We start from the raw sequence: 25709 nt of genomic DNA, 5'->3' as shown, positions 1-25709 counted from the left end.
GCTGTATGTTTTTGCTTCACTTAAAAGAATCAGGTCATAAGAGTTGTTTGTGAATTGGATTACCCAATAGACATATCATACATTTATTTTGTGGGACATATCCTTTTTATTGCATTGCATTATAAGCTACAACCTGATTTTACTAATGTGGCAGAATTAGATTCATATTAAGAGAGAGGCTGCTGATCATTCTTCAGTGTTCAGGATTTATTAAAATCGTATTAAAGGATTAGTTCACCCCCCCCCCCCCCCCCAAAAAAAAAAAAAAAAAAAAAATTAAACACCCTCATGTTGTTCCAAACCCATAAGACCTTCGTTCATCTTTTGTTGAAATCCGAGTCGTTTTTTTTTTTTATCCCCCTTTAAAAGCAATGTAATTACCACATTCAAGGTCCCGAAAAGTAGTAAAGAAATTGTGATTTTGTGAATCTCTTTCATCTTTTCCTTGTCATTCTCTTATGCTGTTTACATTGTATAGACAGTGCAGGCTTCCAGGTTTTACGTCTGAACGCCGGCTCGGTATTGGCCGATGCTGTACATGTGAGCACGATGATGCATGCGTGTGCTGCTAACGCAGGATCTGGCCGATCTTAATTTGTGTTCTGAAGATGAACGAAGGTCTTACGTGTTTGGAACAACATGAGGATGAGTAATTAATGACAGGTGTTTTATTTTTGGGTGACTATCCCATTATAATTGAAGTATTATTAGGATTGAATTCAGTATTATTAAAATTAAGATTGCAAATAATCAGAAAATCTGTATTTTTACCCAGCCCCTAATCATTAAATACTTTCACTTTTATAATCATGATGCATAATCAGAGCAGTTAATTCCATAATCAAAATCGAATTTGTAATTGGCGCACCCCTTGCGATACCAAATAAAATTGCCGATTTAGATCGATTAACATTTTTATGATTCCATAGGACTGATGCATTGTCTGTTTGCTGTGCTGCACTTTCTCTTTCTTTCAGCACACATCTTGATTAATAGAAACCAGAAGAGCAAGACTTCACAAAATCCCCCGAGTGTACTTATTAGAGGTAAACCTAACATTTTCCAGCATAAGTTTTGCTTCACTGCTGCCAACAAGCTAGTGAAACTTTATGAGTGCTGATCTAGATTTACATCAGCATAAATGCTGATACCAGGCACCGTCAGCTTATCTGCTCAAAACAGTTTTCTATTAAAAAAGGTTATATATTTGAAGAAATATTGCAGTTGAACTCGGTGAATGGCTTCAAGACGTCCCTAAACATTTACATCACCATAAACTTAATGCAAGTTTTGATTCCACATTTAACAGGTTCGGTGTTATTTTCTGCTGATTTGGGGGGAAATTGTGTGTCACTTTAAAGCAGTGGTTCTCAAATTTTTTAACTCCAAGGCCACACAACAGTATCCATAGGATGTTCATGATTAAAGTCCCTCTGTAGCATAGACTGTAAAAAAAGATGGGCGATGCGACGCCGCTTCCTTCCATTGTATTGAACTGAAGCCAAAACGGACGCCAATGGGTGCTGACATGTTACTCAAAAATGTCAGTTTGGAACCTGGGCATGCGCAGAAGGAATCATCAGTGGAGCCCGGAGGCGGAGTCGCGGTATCAAATTTCCGCCCAGACGGCTGCGTCATCATTGATGTATTTTAAATAGGCTATATAAATTATACGTAATTTAAAATTCTACCTATAAAATAATAGGCTATTCTGTTTCTAGAGCAATAATATTTTTGAAACAGCAAATTCAGTAGATAAACTCAATATAATTTGCCACTAGAAACAACTCTAAAATGTCAGAAATGGTCCTGCCATTTTAAATAAAAGGTTTAAACTAACGTTACAGGAGATCGATTGCTGTAGACAGCCTACTCTAATTAATTATAGAGCACTATCATTAATTTTATCCTGCTAATTATCATTTTATACCCATAAAAATAATTAGTTACTGCCAGATAACGATCACCTGCTTTTTTCCGTCATGGCTAACGTTAGGCGTGTTATCTTAACTAATAACGTTTAGCTTATGAAGTCCACATTTAACGTTACCGAGAAAAGCTCAGATATCCATCAGCTCCTGTAGGTCGGTTAATACAGTTTACTGCTGAACAGCTCATTTTGTCGGTGTGAAATAACACAGAAACTGAAAATTAATAGTTATTTATTTATCTTTACTCTCCCCTCGAAGCCCCGACAGTCCTCAGACAAGCTGTCAATCAACTGTGAATCACGATGACACGCCCCGTTTCTATAGCACCAAATTTCTAGCTAAAATCAAACCTATCACAAAAACGAACAATTGAATATAAATCAGCATGATAACGACTACCTTAAGTGACCAGAACCATCTTTCGGAAAATTTTATTTGAAGCATAATTTATTTTTATGTTTTAACTTAAGTCTCATTCGTCTGCATTGAGCGGGCGGGGTTTATAAACTGTACTGCATCCAGCCTCCAGGTTGCAATCAAAGAGCCCGCAGCTTCACTTTTCAGGACATATGAGGCACACCCGCTCTGTAGTCAAAAATTGTATCCCTTAAAACTCATATTTGATCATCAAAATGACACATTTAAACTTAAAATAGCTTTACACCATTGCCTCATTTAGTATACGCGGTTCTATGAATATGCAAATTAGCCCCGCCTCCTCTCACTCACACCAGTTCAGAGATCCACTCGTTGACAATCACACTTTGACATGATTGGTCACAAGGTAGTTTGTGACATCAGAAACACCAGCGATTTCAAACCACGTTTTTGAGACTGTCTTTGGTTCACTGCAGTTTTAAGGAAAAAAAATACTCAGCAGTGGTGTTGACTTATGAATTTGCACATGGTTTGTCTTAAAGCATGTTAATAATAGACATATAAACACATAGACATATAAACAACATTAAAAGCTTAATTTTCACCACAGGGGACTTTAAGACCTTTTAAAAGTATTTTTTCTCACAATTTCTGGCCTATTTTAATTCTTGTTTTGTCTTTTTGTAAATCATGTTAAGTCATCACAAAGCACCCATGGAAGTTTTCCGAGGATCCCTAGTGGGCCCCAGATCCTTGTTTGGAAACCACTGCTTTATCTGTCATACATGGCATTCTTTCTAGCAGAACTTTTGACAAAAAACATTTGACCTATGTGAGCTAATTGGACAAAACAGAAACTATAGAGGACTGTTTGGGTCATTCTGTTCTGAAATGTTTCATTTTCCTTTGGCCAACGAAAGCAATCTTTGTGATTGCTCAGACTGCATTCGACACCTCTCTGATGTTAATTTTAATATGCAGCCTTACGTGAATGTCATGCATATGTAGGTCAGATGCCCTGCTGTATTTGTACGAGTACTCCTATTCCCGTACGTCCAGTAGTTGTGTGAGAGAGGATGTGTTGTCCGTTTTGTTTGTGCCTAACCAGGTAGGAGACTGTGGGTTTGGTGCTGGAAAGGTGCTAGTTTGTCCCAGAGGACAAACAGCCCTATTGTTCCTGAGTGATAGGAAGAAGGAACGACGCCTGCCGTCCTCTCTCAGCCCTTCAGTCAGGATGTGTACAGCCTCTCTGCACAATTACAGTATAATTATTCACTGTAGATTCCAATCAGCAACAAAAAACAATGGAGAGACACTCAAAATCCTCCCCTTTCCCATGGGCTCAACTGTTCAGTTCCCACAACCAGTTTGCTCTGTCCCCCTTTGAACTTTTTTAGAGAGTTTCAAGACTGACTTCCATTTCCCTCAGTATGGGTCCCTAGAGTCTTATCAATACCCCATTGTCCCATTCCAGAAAATGTGCTATATGTTACGCTGTGAGAAGTGAAATTGATACCACTCACTTTGGCGAATTTGTAAGAAAAAATTCTCATCCCAGAGATATTATGGTTCTTATTATTTTCAAAAAATATTGATTATTAATACAGATACTTACATTTATTGAATTAATCACAACATTGTCAATAAAAAAAAAAGAATGGCATATTGAAGGTTGGAAAAAAAATCCAATGGCTCCATTGCCAGCAAGATAATTAACACTTTCAGATGCCTAGAAAGCTACTAAAGAACAGTTCATGTGACTAAAGTTGTTCAACCTTAATGTTATGAAGAGAGTACTTTATGTGCGCCAAAAAAAAAAAAAAAAGACTTTATTTAACAGTATCTAGTGATGGGCGATTTCATGAAGCGTCAAAGCTTTACGAATCTTTTGATTTGAATCAGTGGTTCGGAGCATGTATCAAACTGCCAAAGTCACATGATTTCAGAAAATGAGGTTTCATTATGTCATAAGTGTTTTGAAATTTAAATGGTTCACCACTGGGGGGCGTGACTTTGGCAGCTTGATACATGCTCCGAACCACTGATTCGAAACAAAACACTCACTGAGTCATCGGATTTTATCAAAAATATCTTAATTTGTGTTCTGAAGACGAGTGAAGGTCTCGGGTGTGGAATGACATGAGGGTGAGTAATTAATGACAGAAATGTCATTTTTGGGTGAATTTTTTTAAGCTTGAAAACTTAGTCATGGTTTATAGTCAAAATGTTATTTTAACAATGACTCACGTCTCTTCTGTGTGACTGTAAATCTGATCAGCTCCTTATCTAAATTAAGAAGCAATGTACTCTGACTCATCCGTTTCTCTCTTTGAGATGAGCTGTTCATATGGTAATAGACTGGGTAAAAAAATAAAAATCGAGACTGGTGGTGGGCTGCTTAGAACACCCCAGCACCCATATAGCAAAGCAATGCACCTTGGCAACATGTTGTATTGGCAATTTTATCGGGGTAAATATCCCTGTATAGAAAGAAAAAATCGGTGTCAAATTCTTGCATTTAGTATTGTCCTTGTGTATAGGAGCTGGTCATGATGACATCCTGGAACGCTGCAGGTGGGATTTCACTAAAAACAATGTAACAATGCCCACCGCTGGTCCATTGTAAGGGTGAACAAGCCTTTTGGCCATTGCCTGGAGTGACCAATGGAAAAATCAGGAAGCAGATAAGCCTTTTTCCTCCAGGTTGTCTAAGTTAAGGATCCAGTTAACTAGGAGTTTATTTGGCCACCTGACAGCTGCACATTTGTTCTATAAACCAATATGCTGTAGACTTTACATTTTTCTGACTTAACAGTTTGCTTATTATTAACATGTCATTCATTATTCACCGTCATGCTGTCCCAAATCCGTATGACTTTATTTTTTTCTGGGAAAAACATAAAGTCATTGAAAGTCAGTGGGGTACAAAAAACCTGTGACTTTAAAGGTGCCCAAGAATTAAAAATTGAATTTATCTTGGCATAGTTAAATAACAAGAGTTCAGTACATACAGTGAGTCTCAAACTCCATTGTTTCCTCCTTCTTATATAAATCTTATTTGTTTAAAAGACCTCAAAACAGGCTAATCTCAACATAACACCGACTGTTACGTAACAGTCGGGATCATTAATATGTACGCCCCCAATATTTGCATATGCCAGCTCATGATTGAGGCATTACACAAGGGCAGCCAGCCAGTAATGTCTGGATGTGCACAGCTGAATCGTCAGACTACGTAAGCAAGCAAGAACAATAGCGAAAAATGGCAGATTGAGCAATAATAACTGACATGATCCATGATAACATGATATTTTTAGTGATATTTGTAAATTGTCTTTCTAAATGTTTCGTTAGCATGTTGCTAATGTACTGTTAAATGTGGTTAAAGTTACCATCATTTCTTACTGTATTCACGGAGACAAGAGCCGTCGCTATTTTCATTTTTAAACACTTGCAGTCTGTATAATTCAAAAACACAACTTCATTATTTATAAATCTCTCCAACAGTGTGAAATGTTAGCTTTAGCCACGGAGCAAAACCTCAAACTCATTCAGAATCAAATGTAAACATCAAAATAAATACAATACTCGCATAATCTGACGCATGCATGCAGTATGCATGACGAACACTTTGTAAAGATCCATTTTGAGCGTTATATTAGCTGTGTAAACTGTTTTTATGCTGGTTAAAGCAAGCGCGAGTTCCGTGGGCAGGGGAGCACGAGAATTAAAGGGGCCGCAACCTATATATCGGTGCATAGTTAATGATGCCCCAAAATAGGCAGTTAAAAAAAAATGAATAAAAAAAAATCTATGGAGTATTTTGAGCTGAAACTTCACAGACACATTCAGGGGACACCTTAGACTTATATTACATCTTGTAAAAAAAAAAAAAAACGTTCAATGGCACCTTTAATTGTGTGTATTCTTCAAAATATCTTCCATGGAATAAAGAATGATATACAGGTTTGTCAACATGAAGGTGAGCAAATAATGACAGAATTTTCATTTTTGGGTGAACTATCACTTCAACTAATGTTGAACCCAACTGAACTTTTACAATTTTTTAAAAGACACTTTAAAGGGATAGTTCACCCAAAAATGGAAATTGTCATCATTTACTCACCCTCAAACCTGTATAAATTTCTTTGTTCTTTGGAAGCTATTTGGAAGAATATTTGTAACCAAGCAGATCTTCTTTTTTTTTTTTTTTCCATACTCAATGGGGGGCTACTATGGTAGTCAATTAATTGGTTACAAACATTCTTCCAAATATCTTCTTTTGTGTTCAGCAGAACAAAGAAATGTATACAGGTTTGGAACAACCTGAGGGTGAATAAATGATGACAGAATTTTCATTTTTGGGTGAACTATCCCTTTACACTGTGTGCAGAATTATTAGGCAATTTGATTTTCTAATTATATTTTTTTTTTCCAAGCATATTTTACAAATTCCAATCCATCAATCCCATCAATCTTAATAACTATTAATATTGTTTTTAATCATTTATAAGTGATATATAATTGTTAATCAGGAACCCTTTAGTCTCCAGCGCCACCATTTTCCAGAACTGCAACCTACTCGAAGACTTTTTCCAGAATCTGGCAGTAAGGTGTGGGAGTTCACTTTTAGTCCATCTCTTATCCTGAAATGTCCGTCTTACAGAGACTAAAAATGATCTTCCAAAAATTACTGCCAGATTCTGGAAGATAAATTCTTCAAACAGTGGTACAAGAGGATGTGGTGCTGGTCCTTCAGGAGTCACTCTCAAGCTGTCTGTCTATAAGGCCTATAAAAACCCAGTCTTCATGTACTTTATAACACTTCAGCTTGTGATTCTTATTAAGAGCGGGTCATTTTTTAGGATTCTTTAGCTAACCTAAGTCTCTGAGATCCTGACACCTCGCACTTCTGGAGACTCCAGGTAGGTTGCAGTTCTGGGAAATGGTGGCGCTGGAGACTGAAAGGGTTCCTGATGGTTTCACAATTAATTCTTCACCTTCATTCTTAATTATTTTGCAGTTAACATGTGTCTTTTCTTTTCCACCTGTTTTTGTATGACCCCGCTGACCCAATGAGCATTTTGCTGTCCCTTGGTCATGCTTTAACTTAGTATTTAATATTTTTTGACTTTTCAGTCTGAGTTAAATCTCTTTTTTGGCTCATTTTGCCTGTAAAAGAAAACCTACCTAATAATTCTGCGCCTAATAATTCAGCATTTTTCATTTCCAGCCTTCATGAACAATTATATATCACAAATAAATTATTAAAAACAATATTAATAGTAATTATAAAGATTGATGTGGTTTGGAATTGGTAAAATTTGCTTGGAAAAAAAAATGATCAGAAAATCAGATTGCCCAATAATTCTGCACACGGTGTAATCTGTATTATGTTCAAAAGTTTGGGGTAGTATTTTTTTTTTTTTTTTTAGTTATTTTATTTATTTTAAAATGTTCAGCAATAACAAAAGCATTAAATTTAGTGACAGTAAATATTTAAAAAATCTATTTTTTTTTTTAAATAAATGTTATATGAACTCTCTATTCATAAAAGAATACTGAAAAAAATGTATCACAGTTTTCACAAAAATATTAAGCAGCAAAACTTTCAATAATTGTTTTGAGCACCAAATCGGCATATTAAATGTTTTCTGAAGCATCATGTGACACTGAAGTCTTGAATAATGGCTGCTGAAAATTCAGCTTTGCCATCATAGGAATAAATCATGTTTTTAATTCACCCAAAAAGGAAATTCCGTCATTAATTACTCACCATCATGTCGTTCCAAACCCTTAAGACCTTCGTTCCTCTTCGGAACACAAATTAAGATATTTTTAATGAAATCCAAGAGGTTTTTTAGTGTAAAGAAGAAATTGTTTAATAAAGTCGTTATTTTTGTTTTGTTTTTGTGCACAAAAAGTATTCTCGTCGCTTCATAATATTAAGTTTGAACCACTGCAGTCACATTGACTATTTTAACAATGACTTTACTACCTTTCTGGACATTGAATGATGGTAATTATGTTGCTTTCTGTGGGGGATAAAAAAAAAAAATTAAAAAAAAAACTTTGATTTAATGAAAAATATCTTAATTTGTGTTTCAAAACGAAGGTCTTACGGGTGTGGAACGGGGTAATTAATAAAATTATTAATTTTGGGGTGAACTAACCCTTTAATATTTTGCAGTATTACTGTATTTTTGGTCAACTAAATAAAGTCTATGTGAACATAAGAGACGTCCAACAAAAACATTTAAAAAAATCTAACCAACCTTAAACTTTTGAACGGTAGTGTAATTTCTTTACATTTCACGGAAGAGCAAGCACACTAATTTTCAGTGGCATTCTTGTTATTTTTAGGCTTCTGTTTTCCTTTGTGGATTTTTTTTAACTTCTTGTTATGGCTATCACTGAGAAGACATGGTTTTTAATCAGCTCAGCTGGCAGGAAGTACACGTGACCGCTTTGCACCGCATAAACTGGCATATATGCCTGATACTGCGGCCTTCAGCCCCCCTACAGACAGAAGTTTGGCACTCATTCTTAAGTCCCCATGGGAAGCAGGTTGACTGGCCACTCGAAGCCACCTCTCATCCAGAAAACTCCCACACACGGCACATAGCACAGACTGCAGCTTCTAAGGTACGTACAGTTCATAGAGTACTTTAAATCCTGTTTGCACGTCCTGTGTGAGGTTGGTAAGCAGGGAAAGGGGAACACATCAGCAGTTGGAACAACAATATCAGGATGCAGGAAGCAGCCTGCAAGAGTGGCAGCTCATTTTCATTGGCGCTACTCTGTGCAAATCACCTAAGGGCAAGCTGGCAGGCAGTGTCCCTGCTGGGTTTCACAAATAGAATGACCTTTGTCTGAAAAAAAAAGAGTGTATTCAGCAAACTAATGGTTTGAAGAGAGCAGGGCTATGAGTTTTGAAATCTAAAATGACAGACATCTGTTTGCCTAGTTAAATGAGCCTGCTGGTCTATTTGATGCATGTGTGGGCATATTAAAGTGCAGCTAGAAACTCTACGATTCAACTTTTATGCGGTAGGCTGAAGAAAAACAAAAGGAAACACTCCAGAACAAGGGCTTTTTTTTTCTACCCTAATAGAGAGTTTGATAGTCAATCAGTCTCTTGTTCGCTGTCTTTCTCTTTTTGCTTGGAAACCGAGAGGAACTAAAGAGGTCAGTCCTCACCAGCTGTTTGCTGACCTACACATCTTGTTTAGCACCTCTGATGCCTTGTATTGGCAGGAGATGACAGACTAACTGTTAGTGCAGGCCAGCTGCGATAGAGAGAACTATGCATTGGCCAAAGACTTCAGGTTATGGTTGGCAACCCCACAAGCACAAGACTCATTAATCTTTCATAGACTGGAGCCCAACAGTGCAGATAACACCCTCTAATAAAACACGATTTCCATTAGCCAGCAAAACATACCTTTTGAGGCACTGTTGAGCACGGTTTTGTTTTTCTTATTATTGTATTGTTTTGATTCCACCCTTTCCAGAAGAAGCTGCCCCACCTTGTAAAGTACCCATCATTCCCCTTTTCCCGCTACAGATAAATGCTTATCACTGTTGAGACTGCTCAAAATTGCTCAAAAATTACTGCTGTGGAATGTTCTGTACTCATGGCAAAACAGGAAAGTGAAGGTCTTGATTTTATATAGAAAGGTTATCTACTCCAAATAGTTTTGAAATAGTTTGAAACAACCAACAAATAACTTTAGTGTGAGGTAATGAAGCAGTTTGTTCATATATATACTGTATTAAACATTTTAAAATGTTTTCAGTGCATTTATGGTTAACAGGGAACCGCTCAGTGTGTATGTATAACTTTGTAGGCAGTTGCACAGTTTGTGACTGCTAAACTGCTAATCTAGTATGATATAGTTATATAGGCTCATTGGGGTGAAATTTTTGTTACTCTTCTTGTACATTTTGCGACACTTTCAAAGTGAAATATCTAGTCAGTTGCACTTACAAGCATATTTAGTTTTAACCAAACTGATGAACTGTTTACATTGGTTGTATGTATATGCATATACATCTTTGGAGTTTTGCAAAAATGTAGAAGCACGTTTTTTTCCAATAAACTTATATACTGTAGATGCATTCGTGTCAAGTCGGAAATTACTGTAATTACGAGATTCCAACTTATAAAAAGTGTCCACGTCCTGTTAGAACTTGTAATTACAACTTGTAAACTCTGGATTTTCTTTGACTTGTACCACTTGACCACTGCAACTCATGTGGACACTCAAAATGGCAGTGGCTCCAGCAGCAAAATGTAGTCATGCAGTTATGCTGCGTTCACGCCACCTCGTATTTACTGGAATCTTGAGATGATAACACGTGAAGTTATATTTGGAGCTGTTCACGTCCTCGGACTGGGAATTTATGCGTGGCACCACTATCAATGGCGAAATGAATCTACAGCGGCCACGCGGTACACCTGGGAGCTTTCAGAAAACTCCCAGCTTACAAACTGTAATTACGAGCACTACGAGGACGTGAACGCTTTTTACAAGCTAGAATCTCATAACTACAGGAATTACGAGGTGGTGTGAATGCACCTTTATTTTGTCATATTTCTGTTTAACAATTCTTATCATTGACTATTGTTAAAGGATTAGTTTACCCAAAAATGACAATTCTGTTATTAATTACTCAACCTCATGTAGTTCCATAGTCTTTCGTACATCTTTGGAACATAAATGAAGATATTTTTGATGAAATCTGAGAGCTTTCTGTCCCTCCATTGAAAAAAAACATAATTTATCACTTTATTTAGCTAAAAAATATTAAAGGGGGGGTTGCATGTGATTTCACTTTTTTAACTTTAGTTAGTGTGTAATGTTGCTGCTTGAGCATAAACAGTATCTGCAAAGTTACAGCGCTGAAAGTTCAATTCAAACAGAGATATTGTCTTTTAAAGTTATGGCATTTTATTGCCTACAAAAACGGGCGGTTTGGACTACGAGCTTCTTCCCGGGTTGGTGACATCATAAACCCTTGCTATTAACATAAACACTGCCCCCGGGAACACGCAACAAAGTGGGCGAGGCCATGTGGCGGAGCATAATGAAAGCGGAAGAGTTGTTTACACCGAACGCGAGCTGTGCGACGCGTCAAAAGATATAGAACCCATTATTATCTGTGATATTTTCTACACTGGATGCGGTGCTGAAGACAGCTCCCTGAATCTACACGAGTATAAGTACGTTTTATTGTTTGTCTTTTAAACGTAATGTTATAGTTCTGTTGCTATTTTTAATGCATTTAGGACGTATACAAAGAGCAACTCGTTTTTGCTAGCCAGTTAGCTAAATTCTAGTGCAACAAACAACAAAAAACTTCTATGTTCATAGACAAACAGTTGTTCATGCTATAAATTAAACGCTACCTTTACAAAAATGCGACTACTCAGTCATGTATTTACTACAGGAAAGCTTTAATCAGGATAAAACTGTATATTGAAAGCTAACAAACAGCAGTGACAGCTTATCTAAACACTTTGACACAAATACTAAATGAAATACCATTCATAAACATCCTTCAAAAGCTGCGATTGCAGAGGTTCTACTTTTTCCTCTTCATCTGGGTCTGATTCGGCTCAATTTGATACAGCAATGTAGGCGCTATTATTTACTTTCCACCTAAGCGCGTAACTACGAATGGTAAGGGGCGTGGCGTTTCCGGACGCTTCAGCGAATCACGACAGACTGGGCCAGTAACCAACCTGCTAACCAATCTGAGCACATTGCGTATGTCGGAGGGAATGGCTTCATAGAAGCAGGAAGTCAAACGAGCCGTTCATATGACAGTGGAAACAGAGGTGTAGAATTAAGATATAATATATGAAGCATTAACGAAGCATTAAGACATGTTAAACTGTGCCCCCAAAACACAATCAAGCCTAGAAAAAAAACATGTAACCCCCCCTTTAATCTCCAACAAAGTCCCTTTCCAGGAAAGTCTGTTCACGCAGCAGCCATATTTGCAACGCCTCCGGGCAGCTATTTCGGGCATCCTATTTGAATGGGGCAATCCTGAAATCTCAAAAACTGTCAAAAATCTGCTTGGCAACAAAATCTGACATGAACTGTCCCATAAATGTTGTTTCTTATGTTCAAATAGCATTAAAAAGCTTATTTTTCAGGCTAGATGAGCCAATGCGCATGTGCAGTCCTAAGCGCGAGTCTCAGGTTTCTATGGGAACCGGAGCCTCAAACGACAGCTGCAGTGACGCAGGGACTTTATCAATCAGCGATTGGCTTTTTTACTTAGAAGGCGGGACATATTCAGCCATATTGCACGTTGAAATTTCTCACATTCGTAACTACACTCTAAAAAATGCTGGGTTAAATATGGACAAACCCAGGGATTGGGTTGTTTTCACCCAGCCTTTTTTTTTTTTTTCAATCAATTTTGGATTTATTTTTTTTAGTCAGCAATATAGTAATATAATAAAAGGCATGTTTTTGCTCACCCCCAAATAGGGGAAAATTTGTGGGGTATTTTAAGCTGAAACTTGACCAGACCAGAGTCTTATATTACATCTTGTGAAAGAGGGCATAATAGGTGCCCTTTAACCCAACCTGCTGGGTTTGTCCATATTTAACCCAACTTGGGTTGTTTTTAACCCAGCATTTTTTAGAGTGTAATAGGAATGAACAGTCTTTCTATATCTATAGTCTATAGATGAATCACAATTTGTGTACTTATGCTCTATTCTATGACGTTTTTAAGTACAAATAGTGTGAGTAGTGCGTTCACACAGAAAAGGGGGTATAAGACTCTGATGTTTAATGACAAAATAAACGTATGAAATTTATACTCTATATGGATGAGTACATAGTGCGTAAGTGCATAGTGTAGTGCATCATTTGGGACGCAACTTTTGTCTTCTACTCGCGTTCACCAGAGCACCACAATGCATGCGTGTTGTGTTGACGCGACATTTTTGCGTGAATGCGTGTTGGAGTTTAATATTTTGAAGATGAACGAAAGTCTTACAGGTTTGGAACTATATGAGGGTGAGTAATTAATTACATAATTTTCATTTTTGAGTTAAACTAACCCTTTAGTCTAAATAAATAAATAAATAATAATACCCTATGAAAATAAACTAAAGACATACAATTCAATTTAAAGGTACAATTTGTGATATTTTTTTTCCGCTAGAGGTCGCTAGAAGCCTATTCAAAACAAAGGCGTAGTTTGATGACGTAAAGTTTTAGAGTGGAAACTTGGCACATGTAGTCTCCATCTCAACGGACGGTGCAAAAGAATAGGGATTGGAGTCTGGAAGAACTCATGTTCGTGGATGCGATTATTAACGTTACTGTAGTATGAAGCAGAGCAGGACCGAGTGTTGCGGGAGCTGAACGAGGAGCTGGAGCAATTGATCAACACACGCCTCACGAGCAGCGGGACTTTTATTATGACACAGTAGCTGGCGCCGCTTCCACTTTTCTGGTCATGAGTTTACGGGAGCTGTCCTTGTCGACAGAACCAGCGGCAGATGGTAAACAGTAATTATGTTCCATAAATAAGTAACACAATCCACCATAAAACGTGCAAGAAGTAAATAAGGAACTGCTTGAAGCAAGCTAGTGGTTTGCTGGACGCTAGACTCTACTTCCGCATTTGTCCACGGCACTGTTGTCATGTGGTTTCTACGTCAGTAAAGGCGATAACAAAGGTAACTGACGTCATTGACAGGCGACTGCACTGCCCCGTGTCACTGTTTAGAATGGGAATTTTCTCATGATTTACAAGTAGTTGAAAACATTAGAGATATTGTTAGTAATCAGCTGGACAAAATATATAACACTAGCCTATAGGTTTTTGGATATTTTACTGCAAAAATTTTACAAATTGTACCTTTAAAGTAGGATATAGCGTAGAATAGGCTAACTAATGTCCCTACTCCCTATCTAATAATGTATTTGAATTATATTATGGTTTTGTCTATCAACCTTATTTTTAACGTAACGTACCATTTTCCAGTTATTTTATCTGTACAAAATCACACTGCTTGATGTTATGTGATCATACTCACATTGGTTTTTAGCACAGTTGTACTGTTTACCGCACTTTGTTCTTCTAGTTATTTAGTGAGTAATCGGAAGTCTCGCACATTCACAGGAAATATCTTACTTCCTGTTGAGAAATAAGGTTACTTGAATTACAGTCATTTTTTGTTATAGTGTTGACGTGGGGAGAAGCATAATTATGAGTCCAATGACATGGTTCCAAGTGCAATTGCCGACAATGCAACATATATAGGCCTATCAACCTCTTTAGCAAAGAGCTAATCATTTTTAGTAGTCAAAAAGTGGAGTAAAAACACAAATCCTTTAATGAAAGTAATGAAAATAAATATTGAATGAAATATAAAATAATTCTTAAATACATTTGGTTGGTATAGTTTGATTTTGGTCTCAAGTACAGAACATTATGTACTACGGTACCTTATCTGTACCATTTCAATCATTCAGTTTAGCACTTGACTTAAACCCACCTTTCGCTTTTGCATTTTTTGACATTTTTTGTGCTTGTTTCTTGCTCAGTGGTTTAAGTATTTCCTGGCCTTGAGCCTCTCAGAAATAATCACTACTTGAGAGGCTCCCGTATCTGGCCACAGATCACAAAAGACAGTTCATCCCAAAGCACAGCCCATTTCCCTTCCTATCTAAACAAAGGAAATGGCTCTCGAATGCACAGTAAACCCCTAATGTTCATTTACACATGTCTATTCCTCAAAATGGAGCCCTGGTTCTCATTTTGTGCTCTTCATACATAATGTCTCGGTTTGTTGTGTTCTTCTGTCTTGTTGTGTTTTTTATGAAGATGTTTTTTGTTTACGGCAGGTTTCACATCGCTTATGCAATTTGAGTAACTAGGGAGCATGTCCTCCACTAAAGGAGAAGCTCTTTTGTTCCAGTCCATCTCTGATGCAGGGTAAACGTCCTGTGCTACAGGAAGAAAGAGATGTTTTTTTTCCTCAAATGGTGGTAGTTGCTCTTTAGCTGGTGCTGTTCTTGAAGAAGTCAATCTAATAAGTTTATTAACCTCCTCCTCTGCCTGATATCTCTTCTTTAGTCGATGTGTTATCGCTAGCTGAAGGAGATGGAAAAGCTCCACAACGTTGAGGATAACCGAGACTGCGGCGATGACCTGCGTGTATATGGTGAAGATAGTTTTTTCTGTGGGCCGTGAGACAAAACAGTCCACCGTGTGAGGACAGGGAAACCTCTCGCACTCGTATTTGGCCTTGATCACAAACCCGTAAAAGAACCATAGACCTAAAATGAAGCTAACTTCAATGAGAACCTTTATCACTATGCTAGTCGCGTAAGCGCACAGCAGTTTCCCTTTGAGTTTTAGAGGTCCTGGAGCTTTGCGGTTCTTATGCGTGTCTTTCTCCTCACCCCCTTCATCTTCCTCCTGTATTACCTCCAACTTGCACTCATTGTTTTTTCTCTGTCTTTGTTTCCTGCCCTCCTCCTCCGGTTTCTCCTCTTGCCTATTCTCATTTCTAGTCCTCAAGGCCACATAGCCAAAGTAGAAAATGGTCGGTGTTGAGACGAAGATGACTTGCAGAACGAAGTAACGGAAGTGGGAGATGGGGAAGGCCTTGTCATAGCAGACGGACTCACAGCCAGGCTGTTTGGTGTTGCAGACGAAGTCAGACTGTTCGTCGTCCCATGCAGATTCCACCGCCGTGCCAAGCACAAGCATGCGGAAGAGGAAGAGCACGGTGAGCCACACACGCCCCACGCCCGTTGAGTACTCCTGACCTTCCTCTAGCAGGTGCTCCAGAAAACCCCAATCAGCTCTGGACATCCTCTGCACAAGCAGAAATACAGGCTTGAGTATGTGCACCATATATAGAAACACATGGTGATTTTCTTCTAAATTAATCAGTAAAAGGCATGAGTCACTCTTAAGACCACCTCATAGAATAATGTCTCTGATCATTCAGGTTGTCCAGATTTAATGGGGAACAGACTGTTTTTCCTGCAGTAAATATAGCAGGTTGCATCTGGCAACAAACTTTAGCTAATTAGTCTTTTTATTTATTTATTTATTTATTTTTATTTTGCATGGGTAATTTGTACATTGGCGAGGTGAGACAATTTAATGATCAGTTGCAAACTATAGCGAAGTGATTCCAAAAGCCATCGAGAAGTGTGGCCCATGCTAAAATGTCCTCACACATTGTTAGTATAGCCTTTTTATGCCAAGCTGTAATCATTAATCAGCTTTTATGATGCATACATACAAACAAATTAACATTCGCCAAGCACCAAATGCAAGTAAAAATCGGTGTTGGTGAGTATGTGAAACGATGTCAATCACCATTGGCTGGTAATATTTGTATCAATTGTAGCAATGCAATGTTTTGAGAACATGAACAAATGTGAACGTTTGTTCATGTTCACGTGAACTTGCCAATACGGGCATTTTCAAGCACAAGAAGAGAGTTCAATTCAGTATTCGCAATGTCTTGAGATGTAAGAAGTAACAAAGTGAGTTCCTGAGGACAGTTGACGGGCCAGTGCTGCATCATCATTAAAGTTTAAATGGTTAGTTCACCCAAAAATGAGATTTCTGTCATTAAGTACTCACCCTTATGTCGTCCCAAACCCATCCAACCTTAATGTTATGAAGCGACGAGAATACTTTTTGTGCAAAAAGCAAATCAAAAATAACAAATTTATTCAATGATTTTTCCTCTTCCCTGTCAGTCTTCTACGCAGTTGACGCAGTGAACACAGTGCAGAGCTTCTGTCTTCCACATCAGAATGCTGACTCATTATTGCTCACGTGTACAGCGTCGGCCAATACTGAGCCGGCGTTCGGATGTAAACACGGAAGCTCTGCACTGTGTTCACTGCGTCAGCCGCGTAGAAGACTGACAGGGAAGAGTAAAAATTGTTAAATAAAGTCATTACTTTTGTTTTGTTTTTGCACACAAGAAGTATTCTCGAATTAAGGTTGAACCACAGTAGTCACATGGACAATTTTAACAGTGTATTTACTACTTTTCTGGACCTTGAAAGTGGTAATTTTGTTGCTTTCTATTAGAGATAAAAGTAAATAAATAAATAAAACTCTCAGATTTCATCAAAATGTCTTTTCCAAAGATGAACGAAGGTCTTGCAGGTTTGGAACGACATGAGGGTGAGTAATTAATGCCAGAATCTTTATTTTAGGGTGAACTAACCCTTTAAGCTTTGCCAATTTAAATATTCAAGTGCAAGCAAACACGAAAGAGAACTCATTACTCGTTACTCGCTTTGTGGCAAGTTTTGTGCGCAAACATGTGAAGCGTGCGCCCAGAAAGTCTCATGTCTCAAGACAAATACTCAAGACAATTGAACTTGTGGTTGAAAAAGCCTGTATTGGTGAGTATCCTCATAAACAGTCAGTCATGTCTCAAGTGAACATAAACAGTTGAGAAAGAAAACGTGTATTAGTATTATTGGATCTGTGCATTAGCTCTTAAAGTGACAGCAGCCTTATATATACCTGCTGGCAGAGAAAATTAATCACTGCTCTTGACTGAATAACTTTTGTAACTTTAATAAGGATTCATCTGTTTCATTTTTTTCAGTAAAGTCTATGCAGTGTTACTTAACATTTGATTATTAAATGTCTGTACCTAAAAATTCTGATTTTTTCGGGTATCTAAAATGTTGCTGTCATAACTGCCTGTTTTTGCAAAAACAGTTTCATAGCTGGTAAAAAATATTTATGGGCAGTAAATTTTCTTAAGTCATCTGCCATCGGCTGAAGACTTCAGATGCAAAAGCCTCTAAGTGCCATCTGAAATTTTCTTCTAAAATTAGCATTTTTATCAAGCTTGTATGTTTAGGTTCAATAATTTCACTTTAATGGCAATTAATAAGTCATCTTCATTGCCATTTAAGTGAAATAACTGAACATAAATATACAAGCTTGATAAAAATTCTAATTCTATTTCAGATGGTGCTTTGAGGCTTTTGCATCTGAACTCTTCATACACACACACACACATATATACATATATATATAAATATATATATATATATATATATATACACACACTCTAAAAAATGCTGGGTTGTTTCAACCCAAATTTGGGTCAAATATGGACAAACCCAACCATTGAGTTAAAAAAATGCATTTAAAAATTTAACCCAATGGTTGGGTTTGTCCATTTTTGACCCAAACTTGGGTTGAAACAACCCAGCATTTTTTAGAGTGTATATATATTTTTAGTGAGGAAAATTTTAACATTGAACACCCTACATATACAATTCATAGAATTCACACTTTATTTTAAGGTGTCTTTGTTACACTGTAATTATACAATTATACTTCAAATGTACACATTTACACATTAAGAATCAAGTGTATGTAAACTTTTGAATGGGGTCATTTTATAAATTCAACTTTTATTTAGTCTTGTGGACTGTATGTAAACATCTTTATGTAAAATATCAGGACAGTACTAAATAAAGAACAATACGCATTTTTTATGATCCCTCCTATTTTGTTAAAATAATTAGCCTTTTTCAGATTTTGCAAGGTGTATGTAAACTTTTACTGTGTATATATATGGTGTGTATGTATGTGTGTTTTAAACTCCAGCTACACCAGCAATAGAGGCTAAATGAACCTCAAAACAATGCTAGCGTGAATAAAGCATGGATGACCAGCTCTGGCCTCTGTGCAATGAAAATTATCATGGACAGAGAGTTTAATCATGTGTAATCAAGCATGTACTTCTAACGAGAAAGCCCGTCACTTTCCACAGAAAGCCCATGGGACTCTGGCCGCAGCATTCCCTCTTGAAATGATTCGCATTTGTGTAAACATCCCATTGCTAGTTAGCAAACTTCTTATCTGTTTGCTTGTTTATTTTCTAATTTCTTTTGGCTGGAGGCCTGGTTTGTTTGCATCCGCTTGCATGCACACCAGGCAGATCTAAACTTTAAAACTGGTCTAAAAAGTAATTCTTCTGTGTCCTGGCTCAAGGGTTATCTTAAACAGATTTTGCTCTTTTACTTTTTAGCCCGAGGAACTGTCTAAAGCTGTTATGTCTTTTATAATAAAGAAATATGAATTCAGAAAGAACACTGCCAAAAATCAGTATTCATCTTTATCAAACAGCACTACACATTCTTTCTTTCTTTCTTTCTTTCTTTCTTTCTTTCTTTCTTTCTTTCTTTCTTTCTTTCTTTCTTTCTTTCTTTCTTTCTTTCTTTCTTTCTTTCTTTCTTTCTTTCTTTCTTTCTTTCTTTCTTTTTCACAGTAAGAGATGTACAAAAAAAAATGTCACTTCTAAAACCAGAGCTAAAACTCACAAAAAGTGTTGAAAGTCACTTAAAACATTTTATACAACAGTTCAGAAGTTCAAATATGAATATGGTTAAAAATAACATTTTCAAACTTAACATTTCTAAACATTTCACATGGATACACACAGATATGTCAACAATTAACGTGTGATGTAATTAAAAAAAGGCTATATTGTGGCAGCGCAGGTAAAATAAATTGTTGTATTAGAATTTCATATATTAAGTAGCTTCTCTCTCATTACATAGTCACAGTAATCTCTAAAACACAGTTTACCGCAGATATGAGCTGTCTTACCTGTCAACCCTGTTTTATGTTTATCTTCTGTTATCCGTGTGAGGAGATTTTGCCGCTGAGAGTTTTAAAAGCACTTGTGGTCGAAACACAGCCGCTTATTTAAAAAAAAAAGAAACAAGTGAGGGAAAGGAAACTTTCCCATGCCTTACAGTGGCCCTCCCACAGGAACTCTGTGCAGGAAAAGGAATGGATGGATTCAAAAATAGATTGTCTGTGCTGAGCCTTTCAAAGGCCAATTTCGTCATGGAGAATTACAGTGTTTGAACATGCATAGTGCAGTCTGGCCTGTTTCAAACTTGTATTGTATATTTATATACATATATCTTTAAGCTTACCCTTTAATGAAAAGCAAAAGATTGTTTTTAATTGGCTCATAAAAAAAAAAAAAAAAAAAAAAAAAACACTTTTTGTGTGTGTGTGTGTGTCAGAAGCCAACATCACAGATTAAAATAATTAAATAAGCAATGATGTAATTGGTGTGTAACTCTGCTTCTCCATTTAACCTTAACTTAATTTCTAGGAGACTGACAGCAAAATTAATGGAGAATTAGGTCTGTGTATTCTCTGTATTCACCACAGGGAGGCCCTATAGACTAGTGGTGAAGTGGTTGATGGCTGCGTAAAGGAATATACATGCTAAAGGTGTTTAAATTTATTCATGTAGAATAGTGGCCAAAAGTGATGTTCAGAGGGGAAATATGAAGTACAAAATATGTAGGGTACAATGGGGCTAACAGCACACCTTAAGAAAAAGGTACTTTTCACTACTCCCATATTGTATGATTGCAGGAAAAAAAATAATAATTGAAAATTGATGGAGCAACAGATTTTGTGTGAAAATGAATAATTAAAGTGGTTTGTTTGTTTAAAAACCTTATAAATGTATGAGGTGGCAAGGTGGGCCTCAACAGCATGGGGCAAAAGCCACAAAGTATTTACACAAATACTTTAGCTAATAATATGTTTTGAATAAGTTAATACTAATGTTTATTATTATATTACTATATTATTATTATTAGTAGTATTATTATTACTAATATTTATTATAATGTATATTTTACTATATGATATGATTAATATCATATTTTTAAATATTATAAATATGGAGATTATCTCTAAGGTCGACACCCAACTTAATATGATATTTACCATCTGAATCTAACCATGTCTTCCGTTATTGAAAAACTATTGCTTTAATTACCTTGAACAAAATCATTAACAAGACTTTTGTCTCAAAATGTATTCAATAATTTTATAGATTCTCATTCGCTACTTAAATCTTCAACATTTAAAAAAAAAACAAAAAAAAAAAATAGATCAAATTAGCACAACTTTGCTGCCCGCGATCATGTCAAGGCTCAGCCAAATTTCCATGTGTATCTTGAAAAGCGGATGTTTTGGAAAGTCCTGCAGCAAGTTTTTGTGCCATCTAATGGTTTAGAGGAAAATAAAATCAAATGTGCCTTTTACCCCAGTGTGCCTTTAGCCCCGTTGTACCCTATATTCCTCATACTTTTTTATTTTTTTTTAGATTTTAAATATGAGAGAACAACAAATTAAACTAGGTTAAAGGGTTAGTTCACCCAAAAATGAAAATATTGTCATGTATTACTCGCCCTTATGTCGTTCTACACCCGTAAGACCTTTGTTCATCTTTGGAACACAAATTAAGAGATTTTTGATGATTTTTGATGAAATCCAATGGCTCAGTGAGCCACCGAACCTCTCAAGATCCATAAAGGTACTAAATACATATTATGAAGCGATGAGATTACTTTTTGTGCGCCCCAAAAAAACAAAACAAAATAATGACTTTTCAACAATATCTTGTGATGGCCAATTTCAAAACACTGTTTCAAATTAGTCATTTGGATCTCCTATCAAACGGCTAAACTACTGAAATCACGTGACTTTGGTGCTGCGAACCACTGATTCGATTCGTAAAGCTCCGAAGCAATCGGCCATTGTTTTGAAATCGCCCATCACTATATTTTTGAAAAGTCATTATTTTGTTTTTTGGTGCACAAAAAGTAACGACATGAGGGTGAGTAATTAATGATTAATGGGTGAACTAACCCTTTAAGGTATTTATCTGACAAAATTATTTGGCAAAAAAAAAAAAGTCTACAGCTACATGTTTTATTTTACTATGCACAAAAAAAGCATACATTGACTACTACGGAAGAGGATTAGGGCCAAGCAATAATAACAAAATAAAACCATAAGTTATGAGAAAAAACTCGTTAAATTTCGAGAAAAAAGTTGAAATAAAATGTTGATAATAAACTTGTTAAATTACAAGAAAAGAACTTGTTAAATTTCGAGAAAAAAGTTGAGATAAAATGTTAAGAATAAAGTCATTAAATTACGAGAAAAAGTCGTTAAATTACGAGAACAAATTTGTTAAATTATGAGAAAAATGTCGTTAAATTTCGAGAAAAAAGTAGAGATAAAATGTTGAGAATAAACTCATAAAATTATTATGAATTTGTTCTCATAATTTAATGAATTTTTTCTCGTAATTTAATTACTTTATTCTCAACATTTTATCTCGACTTTTTTATTGAAATTTAACGAGTTTTTTCTCGTAATTTAACGAGTTTACTCTCAACATTTTATTTCGACTTTTTTTCTCGAAATTTAACGAGTTTTTTCTCGAAATTTAACAACTTTAATCTTGAGATGGTTTTATTTTTTTATTATTGCTTGGCCCTAATCCTCTTCCATAGACTACACCATAAACAGTTACTAATATTTTTTTGGTTTTCTCTTGTCATCACGCATGTGTTCATAATTTCTTTGTATGTCAAAATTTTAAAAATATTTGAATGAAGATGTCAATCGGACATCAATTTAGGCCACTACTGTACTGTAATTGTTAATTTTAGCACGAACTGATCTTTATCCTTCCCCACGCAGGTTAAAAACCAATGTGAAATGAGATGTTGTTGAGTGTTTCAGATGGTTGACATAAAGTCGACAATCTCATATCGACAGTAAGCTGAATCCACGTTCCACTCTTCTTAATACACAGTGCATTTAGTTTATCCTTAGTTTATCCTTTAACTGAGGTAACTATCATGCCCCCATGGATTTAGTTTTTTCCTTGACTAAATCCTTAAGTTTATAGCTCTGGGAATAAACAATCTGTTTAAAGTGATTATTTAATTTGAAGCGAAGAGCTTGTTGTGAGTCTGCTTATGAAATTTTTGGAGGAATAATATTAATAATTCATGCACATATGAAATATTCATTCTTATAATGCTTTTCATCCTCTTCCTTTGTTTACTGCATTTTGAAAACATTTTAGTTGGCTACAGTTAGTACAGGCCATAGCGGGGAAATCTAAAGCTTGATGAACTCCTTTGGTAATTCCTAGATAACCCTGTGAAATATTGGCGCATTATTTCTTATTCTTGAGTCCCTCCATTTTTTATATGAACTAACGACCTGAGTGTTTATTCCCCATGGTCGTTTTTTCCTTGTACTCAGCATCGCAGAAAGCAAAAACAGTTTTCTAGTGAACCATTCCAATCAGTGCTGCACCATAAAAACTGTCAATATGCTGATAGGTTACTGACATAAAGACTTCTGTTTAATCTGCCAGCAGGTTACAGGCAAGAAAGCATTTCTAAAAGCCGGTTAAACTGACAGTGAATCACCCTGACAAGCTCATAAATGTTTGCTTCGAGCAGTAAAAGCTGCTAACATTTATGATACCCAACAATTATGCTGGAACACATTTTTTCTCTACTATTAGGCATTTAACAGTGTCATAAAGACTACTCTTTAATAATGCTTAATAATAAATTTTATGGTTACATAAATAGTATTTTATAATATAAACTTGTTGTTAACATAACACTATGTAGTAATTCATTGGCCCTCTTTTAGTTTCAAACCTGTCTGACTTTTTCTATTTTTGAAGAAAATAGAATTTAATGAAAGTGAATGAGAGCTGGGGCTGTCAAGCATCAATATGACAAAAAGAATCATGGTTCATAACTTCATATATTTAAAGTTTTCTGAAGCCTGAAATTTACTTTATTCACTGAAAATTTTTCATGAGAAAAGTTCAAAACATTAATTTATTTGTTTGCAAATCAGACCAATCAGGTTCTTAAAGGGATAGTTCACCCAAAAATGAAAATTCTGTCATTAATTACTCTCACGATCAGTCGCGCATATCTGCCATGTTTTGTAATTTTTTTAAACACTTTTTACACGTGTTTATAGTTCTGAACCGAATCCTCCTCTAAAGTGCAATAGGTTGTGGGCAATATTAGCCTTTATAGTGTGCACTGATCCACACTTTGAAAATACTGGAAACTGTAGACCATCTGGTGACTTTTAGCATACTTTTTTCAACATACTAACATACTACAAAATCGAATGGTGGGGAGGAAAACAAAAACAAAACTTTATCATGTTATTTCGACATAAGAAGTCGTTATTTCGACATAAGAAGTAGATATTTAAAGATATTAAGTCGTTATTTTTGACCTAACTCGTTATTTCGACATAATATCTCGTCATTTCAACATAAGTCGTTATTTTGAGATATTAAAACGTTATTTCGACATAACTCGTTGTATATCAAGTTTAATAAAAGAAACGCGCAACATCTTCAGTAGCGTGTTGGCTCACAATCCAAGCTTTTACTGCGATCGCCATGTTTTCGAATCCGCCTTTTGCCGAGCTCGCTCTTCTCTATTTTCCCATCACATCAGAAAGGCATTTATTTTCAATAAAATTGAAAATAATGTTCTAAAAGTGGAAATAACCTGTATGCCTAACGAGTGTTTAATAATATTAAAAGTATTTATTGGATAGTGTTAGGGGAAGGTGTTGGGTGGGATTTTGTTCTCCCAATAAGGCAGCATCCATTTGCCTACTGTTTTTTGCATACTATATAGTAGGGAAGTATTCGATTTTGGACGCAGCAAATTATTTGAGCCCTGTCCCAAATGGAACCCTAAGCCCTCGCGGTCTTTCTCCGAGTCCACACTTTCGTGACATAATGCTGCTTCAGTTGTGAGGAAGAAGTATGCTGCGGAGCTCGCTTCAGAAAAGTGTGCATCAAGGGTGCATATTGGCCACAAGGGGGCGCTCATGAGCACCCTTCCAAAACCTAAAATGACAAATGGAACACCCTACAGTCTCGCGGACTTCGCGATCACACGCACGTAGTGACCATTGTAAGTACACATGAAGTGTGCCATTTGGGACAGGGCCTCAGTCACAAAAGTCATTTCACTTAAAACTAATTCTGTGAATTTGTGTGTTCCTCACACAAAATTGATTGACTTAAAATGCCTTATCTAGTGCACAATTTATATGAACCAGTTTTAAAATAATATTTCAATAATAAAAATGATGCGTTTGTAATTGTGTGGACAAGAATGATCCGTATTTGTTCTTTTGTGCACTGTAGAAGAAAGTCACGAAGGTTTAGAGTCAGTGATGACTAATGCATTAACCACTAATGCTGTAAGCATTATATAATTAACCAATCATTTTGGAGAATCGTTCAGGCCCAGGCGAGAGTGGCAGAGGACAGCTGTGTGGGGGCACATTTCCGGGATTCAATAACTAGCACATTTTTCCTGTCCTCTGATTCAGACTACACATGGGAGGTGGAGGCTGTGACCGCACACTGAATTCAGAGGTGACCTTTAGCTGTGATGTGACACAAGCCTCAGTGGAAATTTGATTTCGGTTTTGTTCAGTCCTGCTATTGCC

The 25709-nt window shown here is 36.3% G+C and overlaps 1 protein-coding gene across 1 annotated transcript; it reads right to left on the bottom strand.

Annotated features, from left to right (window-relative positions):
* Window positions 1-14170: 14170 nt before the first annotated feature.
* gja4 (gap junction protein alpha 4) lies at window positions 14171-20105 on the bottom strand. Its single transcript, XM_067411090.1, has 2 exons — window positions 19968-20105; window positions 14171-16172 (listed from the first exon to the last, which is right to left on the bottom strand). The coding sequence occupies exon 2, from the start codon at window positions 16167-16169 to the stop codon at window positions 15117-15119; it is 1053 nt and encodes a 350-aa protein (XP_067267191.1). The 5' UTR covers window positions 16170-16172; window positions 19968-20105; the 3' UTR covers window positions 14171-15116.
* Between the last annotated feature and the right edge of the window lie 5604 nt (window positions 20106-25709).

This window comes from Chanodichthys erythropterus, chromosome 15 (assembly GCF_024489055.1).
Source record: "Chanodichthys erythropterus isolate Z2021 chromosome 15, ASM2448905v1, whole genome shotgun sequence".
Lineage (NCBI taxonomy): Eukaryota > Metazoa > Chordata > Actinopteri > Cypriniformes > Xenocyprididae > Chanodichthys > Chanodichthys erythropterus.
Note: the sequence above shows the minus strand (reverse complement) of the source record. Positions and strands in the feature narration are given on the sequence as shown.